Source organism: Bufo bufo, chromosome 2, assembly GCF_905171765.1.
Source record: "Bufo bufo chromosome 2, aBufBuf1.1, whole genome shotgun sequence".
NCBI lineage: Eukaryota > Metazoa > Chordata > Amphibia > Anura > Bufonidae > Bufo > Bufo bufo.
This window is the reverse complement of record NC_053390.1, coordinates 77,887,278-77,899,421: the sequence shown is the minus strand read 5'-3', so window position 1 is coordinate 77,899,421 and position 12,144 is coordinate 77,887,278. Positions and strand designations below refer to the sequence as shown.

Below are 12,144 nucleotides of genomic sequence, written 5' to 3'. Positions count from 1 at the left end.
TGCACAGTCTATGAGATACTGTAGGTATCGGCTAGAATTTACGCCAGTTTCTGATAAAATTTATGATATATCCAGTGGGTCACAGGAGGCCATGCGCCCTCCCGCTTGGCCCCCAAAAGCATGAAGAAGCACAAAAAGTCACAAATGATGGCACAAATATGGCCCACATTAAGATGTGATTTTATTTAAGCCACATAAGTGTGATAAAGGTTTCATAAATCTGCCCCGTTGCCTTTACTATAGATATTTCTAATACTCAGTGGTAAATCTCTTTTGTTTCCAGGAATGGGAAGAACTATTTCTTCAGACGTATTTAAAGCTGTAACCAACGATGAGAACAGTTCAAATAACCGGTCTATAACTTTTGACATCACTTCTTCTCCCAGTCATGGGAAGATCTTAAAGTTTGTTCAAGAAAATACTACTGAGGAGGCATCCAGCTTCACGCAGCAGATGGCGAGTAGTTTGTTATAAAATTATCTATTATAAGTGGCTACGGGGCAACGCATCAAAAACTGCAGTCTCCCGGGAGCCTGTGTAAATGTAGATTGGACCTGTCGCCAAAAAATGCAGGGCAGTCTGTAGGCAGCAGGTTATAAAGCAGGTGGAGCTGAGCAGATTGATTATATAGTTTTGTAAAGTATACATTTAAATCTCTTTCTGGTCTCAGTTGTACACGGGGGAAATCTTATCAGTGACTGATACCATTCTCTCTGTAAGTGTATACATAGACAGCTGTCAGTCACTGATAGTTGTACACGGGGACAATCTTATCAGTGACTGATAGCATTCTCTTCGTAAGTGTGTATACATATGTCAGTCACTGATAGTTGTACATGGGGGAGGTGTTATCAGTGATTGATATCATTCTATGTGAAAATGTGTATATATACATAGCTGTCAGTCACTGATAGTTGCACACAGGGATAGTCTTATCAGTGACTGATACTATTCTCTGTGTAAGTGTGTATACATAGATCGCTGTCTGTCACCTATAAGACAGCCCGTGTGCAACTGAGCTCTGAAATAGCTAAATGCCTAAATTACAAGTTATGCAGAATTTTTTATTATAAAACAATATATCTATCTGCTCGGCTCCTCCTTCTCCATACCATGCTGCACACTGCATTTTCTGGTGAGAGGTTCTCTTTAAAGTCAATGTCTACCATTTATCACCCTGCCATTTTTACTGTAGGTGAAACGTTCTGTACTGGTTAATATCGTAATTAGGGATGAGCGAATCGACTTCGGATGAAACATCCGAAGTCGATTCGCATAAAACTTTGTTCTAATACTGTAAGGAGCAGGAGCTCCGTACAGTATTAGAATGTATTGGCTCAGATGAGCCGAAGTTATTACTTCGCAAAGTCTCTCGAATCGACTTGGAACCGAATCAGAGTTCGGGAAATGGTTTTTCTCGCCCATATTCCTTGGGGGACACAGGAAACCATGGGGTATAGCTCTGCTCCCTAGGAGGCGTGACACTAAGTGAAAGCTGTAAGCCCCTCCTCCATCAGCTATACCCTTCAGCCTGGAGAAGAGACTGCCAGTTTTTGCTTAGTGTCCAAGGAGGCAAGACACCCCCTGCTTATGCAGGGTTGTTTTCCTATAATTTTTTTTTTTTTGCGTTTTTTGTTGTTTTAATTCGATTTTTTTCTACTTACAGGGACAACAGAGGCGCATTAGACCCCTCTGTTTCTCCCGGGGTTGAGTTGCGCCAGTGCCGGTAATTCCGCACTGCCGCCTCCCCCACAGAAGACAAGGTGGACCAGGGCAGCCTCGCTCCCCTGCGTCCCGCCAGCTCAAGGGTCGCCCGCACGCCAAGTCCCTCCCCCGGCTTCCTGCCACTGCGGTGCCAGTAGCTGAAGGGGCGACCCTGCTGGATGGATTGAGGGCGAAGACAGCGTATCGTGAGAGTGGCTGCTCCAGCCTCCCCTTCCTTCCTCCCACCGCTGCTACATCCCCCCTCCACCCCCCCCCCCCCCCCCCCATGGGCATATCGTACCGGCAACCTTACCGGGTATCATTTGGGGGGGACTTTATCTGGGCAAAATCCTTTATTTAGCGGCAGGGCACGAACTCTGCCTTCAGGGGACGGCTGTATGCAGGAGGCCGTCTGCCACATCAGGCGCGGCGGGGGCCGTTTTCTTGGCGCGAACGGCGCCATTTCATCTGGCCGGCACTCGGGGGTTAAAATCATTTTGCGCGGCTCTGCGTCTATTTCAGCGCGGCAAGGGGTGGGCGGAGCTTCACAGCGCTCCCCTACTTCCGGTTTCGTCGGGCTCCACATCGCATAGTGCTGCGTGGAATCCTCTCTGCGTCCGATCCTGAAGCTATTCATCCCCGTGCCTGCTGCCTCTCCTCCACAGCCTCCTTCAGTCTGCTCCCCTTGCTGCTGCCGCTTGCATCATCCGGGTCTGGTAGGACTGTTAACCCCCTCCGTGCCACCAGTACTGTTGTTGGGTGTAATCCCCGTTCCTTTTGCCCTGGGGTCTCCCACTTTAAGGCAACATTTTTTCCACCATGTCAGACCCTTCTGCAGCCGCCAAGCCTTGGTACCATGCCTGTACTGCTTGTAGGGAACCCTTTCCCCGGGGGCAGTCTGATCCGCACTGTCCTGCATGCCGAGTTCCACCGCAGCCTCAGTCGCCCGCTGTGTCGCTCCCTGCTTCCTCTGACCCGCCTGACTGGGCTAGATCCCTGTCCCAGGCCGTGGAAAGCCTCACTCATGTCGTGGGCCGCCTAATAGACAGGCCGCCTACCCCGCAGGACGCCACTCTTACTGTCGCGCCCTCCGTGTCCACCGCTTCTGCCGCTGCAGCGGGTTCACCCCTTCTTAGTGACCCCTCCCGAGCTAGGCACTCTCAGAAGCGTCTTAGAGTAGAGCGAGCCTCCTCCTCGGATGCCTCCCTCTCCCCGCCACGCGTGCGCACTCAGACGAGCCTCTCCTCTCCAAAGGATTCGCTCTCTGAAGGTGAATTGGCGGTTTCAGATTTGGAAATGGACTCGGCCCTGCCGTCCAAGCTAGCCTCAGCGACGGGTCAACTCATCTCGGATATTCGTGACACCTTTAAGGTGCAAGATGACCCCCCTAGCTCTGACGCAGCTAGCGTCTCCTTTATCAGACCCAGGCAGGCCTCAAAAGTCTTTCCAATCCACTCTGATTTCTCCTCCGTGGTGTCTAAGGCTTGGGCTCGCCCGGACGCCCGTTTTGTCAATCCCAAGAAGCTGGACATTTGCTATCCTTTTCCAGCCGATGTCGTGGCCACCTGGTCGTCCCCACCCAAGGTGGACCCCCCTGTGGCCCGTCTGTCAAAGAACACGGCCATCCCTGTTCCCGACGGGTCCTCTCTTCAGTCAGCGGAGGACCGTCGCATGGAGACCCTTTCCAAGGGCATTTTTGCTGCCTCCGGTTCTGCTCTCAGACCGGTTTTTGCCTCTGCTTGGGCAGGTAAAGCAATCTCTGCTTGGGGTGCGCAGCTGGAACAGGAGTTGGACTCGGACGTCCCCATCCAGGACCACGTTCCTTGGCCCAGCTTATTATTCGGGCCGGGAATTTTGTTTGTGAGGCCTCCCTTGATGCGGGAGCCCTTATCGCACGCTCCTCCGCCCTGGCGGTTTCCGTCAGGAGGGAGCTCTGGCTGAAGGTTTGGAAAGCGGACGCTGCCTCCAAACGTTCCTTGGCGGGGCTACCGTTTGCGGGTTCCCGCCTTTTCGGGGTCCGCCTAGACGAGCTTATTTCGGAGGCCACGGGTGGTAAAAGCACCCATCTTCCTCAACCCCAAGCCAGGGGCGCCCCCCGCGGACGCCCCGGTGCGTCTCGTTTTCGGTCCTCCCGCAGGACCTCTGGGGCTCCCCCCGCAGCTGCCGCTTTGGCCCCTCCCCAGGATAAGCGTAGGAAGCCGTTTTTTCGGGCGCAGCCCTCCTGGCGCAGGCCGCAGGCTGCCCGCACACCCGCAGCAAAGCAGTCCTCTGCCTGAAGGCGCGCCCCCACCCACCCGGGTGGGGGGCCGGCTCCTCCTTTTCAGGGACATCTGGATGGCTCACGTCTCCGACGCCTGGGCTCTCGAAATTGTGTCCTCAGGATACAAAATCGAATTTGCGTCCTTCCCTCCAGATCGGTTCTTTCGCTCCCGCCCCCCGCGGGACCCGAAAAGCGCGGCTGCGTTCTCCGCGGCTGTTCAAGCCTTACTGGACAGGGGGGTGATTACCCCCGTTCCTCTAGAGGAAAGGTTCCAAGGGTTCTATTCGAACCTCTTTGTAGTTCCCAAGAAGGGAGGTTCGGTGCGACCCATTTTGGACCTCAAAAAGCTCAACCGTTTTCTCCTCCTTCGACGGTTCCGGATGGAGTCCCTCCGTTCCGCGGTGGCTTCCCTGGAGCAGGGAGATTTCATGTCTTCCATCGATATACAGGATGCCTACCTCCATGTTCCGGTAGCCCGGTGTCACCATCGCTTCCTCCGATTCGCCGTGGGGGACCTCCACTTCCAGTTTGTCGCCCTTCCCTTTGGGCTGGCAACAGCCCCCCGGGTGTTCACCAAGGTCCTGGCCCCGGTTTTGGCCTTACTCCGTTCCAGGGGTGTTTTTCTGCTACCGTACTTGGACGATATCCTCATCAAGGCTCCGTCCCTTTCCCAAGCGGTTGCCAGCGTGGATCTCACTCTAGAGACTCTGGCGAGATTCGGTTGGGTCATCAACTTCCCCAAGTCCTCCCTTCCTCCCGCCAGACAACTGGTCTTCCTGGGAATGCTTTTAGACACGGAAGCGGCGGAGGTACGTCTTCCCTCGGAAAAACGACTGACCCTCCGTCGGGCGATTCGGGGTCTCCTTCTCCACCGTCGACCGTCCTTCCGCTTCTGCATGCGGGTCTTGGGGCAGATGGTTGCCTGCTTCGAGGCGATCCCATTTGCGCAGTTTCACTCCCGCCCTCTCCAACGGGCGATCCTCTCCTCCTGGGACAAATCGCCGGAGTCTCTGGATCATCCCTTCCATCTATCGCCTCCGGTGCGGTCATCTCTCCGCTGGTGGTTGCAGTCCCCTCTTCTGGGCAGGTCCTTTCTGCCGCTCAACTGGTTGGTGGTTACAACCGATGCCAGTCTCTTGGGCTGGGGAGGCGTGTTTCCTCCCCGATCCGTCCAGGGCATTTGGTCTCCATCGGAGTCCAAACTCTCGATCAATGTCCTGGAGCTGAGAGCGGCCCTTCTGTCTCTGCGACACTGGACTCATCTGCTGAAGGGTCATCCAGTTTGTGTGCAATCGGACAACGCCACGGCCGTGGCGTACATAAACCACCAGGGGGGCACTCGCAGCGTTGCAGCAATGCGGGAGGTCACCAGCATTCTCCGTTGGGCGGAAGCCCACGTCCCGGCCCTATCTGCAATTTTTATTCCAGGGGTGGACAATTGGGCGGCGGACTTCCTCAGTCGCACCACCGTCGACCCCGGCGAGTGGTCTCTTCACCCGGAGGTGTTCGAGGCCATTTGCCTTCGTTGGGGCATACCGGACGTGGACCTCATGGCCTCCAAATTCAATCACAAGGTCCCCGCTTATCTGTCCAGGGCCAGGGATCCGGGAGCCTGCGGAGCCGACGCCCTCGTTCTTCCTTGGCGAGGCTTCGCGCGTCCATACATATTCCCTCCCATCCCACTCCTGCCCAAGGTCCTTCGGAAGATCGCGGCGGAAAGCGTCTCGGTGATTCTGGTCGCTCCGGACTGGCCCCGCCGGTCTTGGTATGCCGACCTCATGCTGCTCCTGGCAGACGCGCCCTGGCCGCTGCCCGCCAGGGAAGATCTTCTCTCTCAGGGACCAATCTTCCACCCGCGTTTAAGGTCCCTACGTTTGACGGCGTGGTTGTTGAGACCACCGTCCTGACACGTAGGGGTTTTTCTGCGGACGTCGTCCGCACCATGATCCGCGCCCGTAAGCCGTCCTCTTCTAGGATCTATTATAGGACCTGGAGGACCTATTTGGGGTTCTGTGCCGATCTGGGGATTCCTCCGCTCCGCTTTTCTCTCCCCACCGTTTTGTCCTTCCTGCAGAGCGGACTTGCCCAAGGTCTGGGCCTTAGTTCTTTGAAGGGTCAGGTGTCTGCGCTGTCCATTTTGTTTCAGCGCCCACTGGCCCCCCTTGGTCCTGTCAAGACCTTCCTTCAGGGCGTGGCTCACGCGGTTCCCCCGTACCGCCCTCCGGTACCGCCCTGGGACCTGAACCTGGTTCTCTCAGCGCTCCAGGCTTCTCCTTTCGAGCCTCTGCGGACGGTTTCCTTGCGACTTCTGTCCTGCAAGGTTATTTTCCTTGTAGCCGTCACCTCTCTTCGGAGGGTGTCCGAATTGGCTGCACTCTCCTATCTGGAACCTTTCCTAGTGTTCCACCAGGACAAGGTAGTTCTTCGTCCGGTCCCTTCCTTCCTTCCTAAGGTGGTCTCCGCCTTTCATCTGAACGAGGACATCGTTCTCCCCTCTTTGTGTCCTTCCCCTTCCCACCCGCGGGAGAGGAAGCTTCATCGCCTGGACGTTGTCAGGGCGCTCAAGGTTTACCTGGAGGTAACCAGCTCTTTCAGGCGTACTGACTCGCTCTTTGTGGTTCCGGAGGGGTCGCGCAGAGGGATGGCGGCATCCAAAGTTGCTATCGCCCGTTTTGTCAAGATGGCTGTTACTGAGGCTTATCTCGCCAAGGGCAAGGTTCCGCCCCTCGGTGTTACCGCTCACTCCACTAGAGCGGTCGGGGCTTCCTGGGCTCAGAGGAATCGGGCTTCTACGGAGCAGATTTGCAAGGCGGCCACTTGGTCCTCCTTGCACACCTTCACCAAGTTCTACAGGGTGCATACTCATGCGTCGTCTGACGCTGCTTTAGGCCGTCTGGTGTTGCAGGCGGCAGTTGATTGATGCCTCTGGTGTTGGTCTAGTTTGTTCTGGTCCCTCCCTTCTGGGACTGCTCTAGAACGTCCCATGGTTTCCTGTGTCCCCCAAGGAATATGGGCGAGAAAAGGAGACTTTTGTATTACTTACCAGTAAAGTCTCTTTCTCGCTCTTCCTTGGGGGACACAGCACCCGCCCTTCATTTGGGTTACAGTTGTGGTTCCGGCTTGGTTGCCCCCGTTGGGGCTCGACAGTTCTTTTTTCCGGTTGGTGGTTATCTTTCACTACTTGGACACGCAACTGGCAGTCTCTTCTCCAGGCTGAAGGGTATAGCTGATGGAGGAGGGGCTTACAGCTTTCACTTAGTGTCACGCCTCCTAGGGAGCAGAGCTATACCCCATGGTTTCCTGTGTCCCCCAAGGAAGAGCGAGAAAGAGACTTTACTGGTAAGTAATACAAAAGTCTCCTTTTTACAGTACAAATTAATTTATGAAGTTATTGCGCGAAGTCTCATGAGACTTCGCGAATCAATAACTTCGGCTCATCTGAGCCAATACATTCTAATACTGTACGGGGCTCCTGCTCCGTACAGTATTAGAATTAAGTTTTATGCGAATCGACTTGGGATATTTCGCTCATCCCTAATCGTAATCTATCCTTTTAGCAGTCAGAGTTCTGTTTTTAAGGTATAGAGCTTTAACTCTCCACCATAGTTCTATAGTTAAAGGGGTGTACTCCTAGGAAGTGGTAGCCTTTGAGGTTATATTTGGAACGGATTTGGGGGAACCTTTCATAAAAGTAGCTTCAAAGACTGCACAGTTTTTCCATTTAAGAGCTCTTATGAGCATGTGTTATATACCTAGTAATTATTCACTGTTCCCATCAGGGTTTGAACCCTGTCAAACGAATCTAACCCTGGCAGGGTTGACCTGACGTATGCCAAAAGCCAAGTGATGCCCTACCTTATGGGCAACAGATGTCACAGATGCCTTATACAGTGCTGTACATCGCTCCCATGGTATACCACCCACAATAGGTTCAGGATGTGAGCAGAGCCAGTGTACACACTATTAATTGTATAGGTTGCAGAGAGCTGTGAGGTCATCCATCCAGTACCTTCTGCCACTTTGTTCTGGTTTCTATTGTTAGCAGGATGCCACATTGATTATTTTTTTTCTAGAGGAGACTTCTCCAGAGAATTGCTGGATTCCTGTGCACTTTTGCCAAGTTGGAATGACAAAACAAAAATCACTGAAACTTTTTGGTGATATCCTAGTTCTTTACGACTTGTCGCCTACAGACTAATGTAATAATAGCTTTAAGAATCTGTGGTATCCTTACCTTGCTGATATTTTTTTTCCTTTTAATGTGTTTTTGTCTTGCAGATCGATGAGGGAAAAATCCTTTTTCAGCATACAGATGCAGAAGCCTTGGTGTGGAGCATGCAGGATTCCTTCACCTTCACAGTGTCCTCTCCTCCAGCTGTTCTGGAAATGCAAGTTTTCCTTATCACAATATCATATGAGATCAGTGATCCCAGTAGATACACTCGCCTTATTGCCAATACAGGTAAACACAACTTCAGACAATGGTGGAGATTTATCAAGACTGGCATTCCTGAAACATTGATCTCCCGTGTACCAGAGTGAGGTGCGCCCAATTAGTTAAGAGGCAGATGCCACTTAATAAATTAGGTGTATATATGGTCCTCCTTGCGACAGAAACTCAAATCTACACAATCTAGGGGCTGACATAGACTTGAGCTATAACTTACGCCAGTTTATGACTTAGTGGAGGCTCTGCACCCACCACTCAGCCCCTACTTTTCTCTTTTCCAATTTAGAAAAGGTGGTGAGAAGTTCAGAGAATTGCAAATTATGGCGTGCACCATAATTTGTGACTTTTTAACAGCATTAAAGCAATGACACGTCTCTAAGTTTTTTTTCTTTTATTACCAGGTGCCTCTGTTGTGGAAGGAGGAAAAGTCCAAATAGACAAGTCAAAATTGGATGGGTCTAATCTTTTAGCCAGACTACCAGAATCACAGCGTTCTTTTTATGAAGTCTGGTTCCAGGTGACCTCATTGCCTAAACACGGTGTGATCGTAGTGGGAGACAGGAACATTACTAAAGAAAAGCCAAACTTCTCCCAGTACATCGTCAGTAAATTTGGGATTACGTATTTTCATGATGGAGCAGAGTCGCCCACAGATGACTTCTCTTTTGCCACATGGCTAAATTTAAAAAGCAAATCAGCAGTAAAACCAGACATGGACGTGATAGAAGAGCGGTTCAATATTACAGTCATTCCAGTGAATGACCAAGTGCCTGAACTTAAGACAAAGCGGCCGAGTTTGACAGTTTTGCAAGGAAGAATGAAGGCCTTGGGCCCGGAAAACCTAAACGTTGAAGATATGGACAATCCTCCTGAAGATATAAAATACACCGTTATTAGCATGCCAAACAATGGTTACTTGGCAAAATCTGACAATCTCAATGCTTCTATCCAGTCTTTTACCCAGGCAGATATAAATAATGGTGAGTTGTGGTTTATACAAGATGGATCTTCAAATTCTGGAGTGTTTTATTTCAGCGTTTCCGATGGGAAACACAAACCACTGTATAAACTCTTTAACCTGGATGTGATTCCTGTTTCCATCACCTTGGTTAACAAAACAAATCTAATCCTTTTGCAAGGACAAACCTTTTTGACCGTCTCGAATAGTAATCTAGCCGCAACAACAGATGGAAAGAGTACGATCATCAGTTATGAAGTATCACAGCCTCCTAGATTTGGCTTCTTCATTCTCAATGGTAGACATGTCACAAGGTTTGATCAAGCAGACATAGACATGGGTAAAGTAACGTACCATACCGAAAACTTCACTGTGTCTGAAGATGTGTTTGAGATAGTGGTCTTCACTTTAGAAACCAACCTTACCGGGCAGAGGGTGAACATCACAGTGGAGCCACTAGTAAACATTCAGCTTGGTCTGAAAATCCCTTCTGGCCTGGTATACACTTTAAAGGCCATGGATTTGGATGCAACTGAACTTGGAAATCTAACCAACAGTGACCCGGAATACCATATAGTAAATCCACCAATAAATGGAAGAATACAGAGGAAAATGTTCAAAAAAGATTTGTATGCAGATATTGAGATGTTCAAACAAAGTGATATAGATTCAGGAAGTATATCGATGTATGTTGATGCCAACATCACAGAACAAGAAGTGTTGAATGATTCCTTTGTTTTTATGCTCAAAGCACATGGAGTGCCACCTGCCTTGGGCTATTTCATGTATTCTGTTGTTCCTTATGAACCATTCATCGTAGAATCTACCACCTCTTCAGGAGCACCTTCAGTCAGTTCCCATGCTCCCTTTTACACTACTCTGGCTTTTGAGAGAAGAACAACAAATTATTGGCTAAATAAAAACCTTACCGAACCTCCTACAAAGAGATTTGGTAACCGCAATCGTTGGGGCAACCAAAAAATTGAGGAACCCATCCCATCTGCAGATGTAGGACTCACTACCCCTTCCATTAAAGACACTACCATTAAACTGTTAGTAATTACTCCAAAAGCTGAGCCTAGTCAAACCAGTCCTCTTTCTATAATTATTCCACTAGTCGTTCTTGTCATCTTTCTGCTTGCTGTCATCTTCTTTGTCTGGTTCATTCTTAGGAAACGGAGGGCAAAAAAGGCTCCGCCACATGTTAGAAGTCATTCCTATAGCATGGTGCCCCAGGTACCCTCCCCATATACAGAACGTAGTGCCACTGTGCCAGCTGTGACAGTTACCCCCCTGCAAAAAACCAATGACTCTGTAAGCCCGTTACTGTCATCAAGACATGATCACTTACGTACAAACTCTGCTCCCTCCTTGGAAGTCAGTACTCAACAGAACTCTTGGCTGCAGATGGATCCTGAAATGATAGAGCATTGTCGGAAGACTAATCCAACCCTTAAAAACAATCAGTACTGGGTATAGACCACTATGCCCATCTCCACTCTCATTACATAGGAAACATATTTCATAAATATGTATATTTTTGTATTTATCTGAAGTAATCTGTCATATTTATTTAATCATATGAAAAAATATATGCTGGAATAGTTGGAGATTTCTTAAACGCTATGGACAACTTTGGCATGGAAATTTTTACCTATGTTAGTGCAGTTTTTTTAAACTCAAGTTAAAGTTTCAGGCTTCAATCTTTATTTTTATTATTTTAAGACCACCTGACATGCAGTTTCTAACCTCTTCCTAGTTTGAGACTCTTCTGATGTGCATGTGTCCCTTTCACTAATACATGTTGGATGTGAGGTCTGTTCTGTGTGTTTAGGATGCTTCTGTCTTCACTAGCTCTCAGGTATCAGCGCAGTTTCATTTAGGATGCTTCTGCCTTTACTAGCTCTCATGTATCAGAACAGATTTTTACTCCTACAGCCTATAAAGGATCTCTCCTCCCTTGTTCTCAGGGACACTGATCCTGAGGAGTGTGATTTCCTCATCTTTCCCACTGCAGAGTCTGCCGTGAGTGCTCTCTCTATGCATAGACACCGCCTGCAAACTGTTGCAGGGAGGGAGCTCTACCTCCATATGTACACACTGTAGAGGCAGTTTAAATTCCTATTCACAGCCGTGTTCCCTGGAGGACTCGGGTGCTTTCCTCCCTCTCTGCACTCTGATCTGCCTTTGTAAGCCCCCTGCCACTTTTTCCTGATAGTATACAGCCTCTTGCACACGACCGTGTGTCCCTGGTGGCCGTATTGCGGCCCGCCTACATGGGCCCGCAATACACGGGACACCGGCTGTGTACATTCCGCATCATGGATGCGGACCCATTCACTTGAATAGGTCCACAAATCTGGAGATGCGGTGCGGAACGGAACCACAGAACGGAAGCACTACGGAGTGCTTTCGTTGGGTTCCGTTCCGTTCTTCTGTTCCTCAAAAAGATAGAACTTGTCCTATCTTTTTGCGGAACGGAAAAATCTCGGACCCCATTCAAGTGAATGGGGTCGCAATCTGCATGCGGCTAGCCCACGGTCGTGCCCATGCATTGCGGACCGCAATTTGTTTGTGTGCAAGAGGCCTAACTAACACTAAGAGAATAGAGCAGAGATGGCCAACCTGCGGCTCTCCAGCTGTTGTAAAACTCCCACCATGCCCTGCTGTAGGCTGATAGCTGTAGGCAGTCTGGGCATGCTGGGAGTTGTAGTTTTGCAACAGCTGGAGAGCCGCAGGTTGGCCATCCCTGGAATAGAGGGTTTAGGTCAG

General features: G+C 50.3%; 1 protein-coding gene across 1 annotated transcript in view; it reads left to right on the top strand.

The window, feature by feature from the left end:
• The window catches only part of LOC120992324 (chondroitin sulfate proteoglycan 4-like), a 38,287-nt gene extending 27,268 nt beyond the window's left edge, over nucleotides 1-11,019 (top strand). Inside the window, exons 8-10 of the mRNA XM_040421240.1 lie at nucleotides 284-456; nucleotides 8,243-8,426; nucleotides 8,816-11,019. Of these exons, the coding sequence (XP_040277174.1) occupies nucleotides 284-456; nucleotides 8,243-8,426; nucleotides 8,816-10,851 (2,393 nt within the window). The 3' untranslated portion in view covers nucleotides 10,852-11,019. The remainder of the gene's footprint in view (nucleotides 1-283; nucleotides 457-8,242; nucleotides 8,427-8,815) is intronic.
• The last annotated feature ends 1,125 nt before the right edge of the window (nucleotides 11,020-12,144 follow it).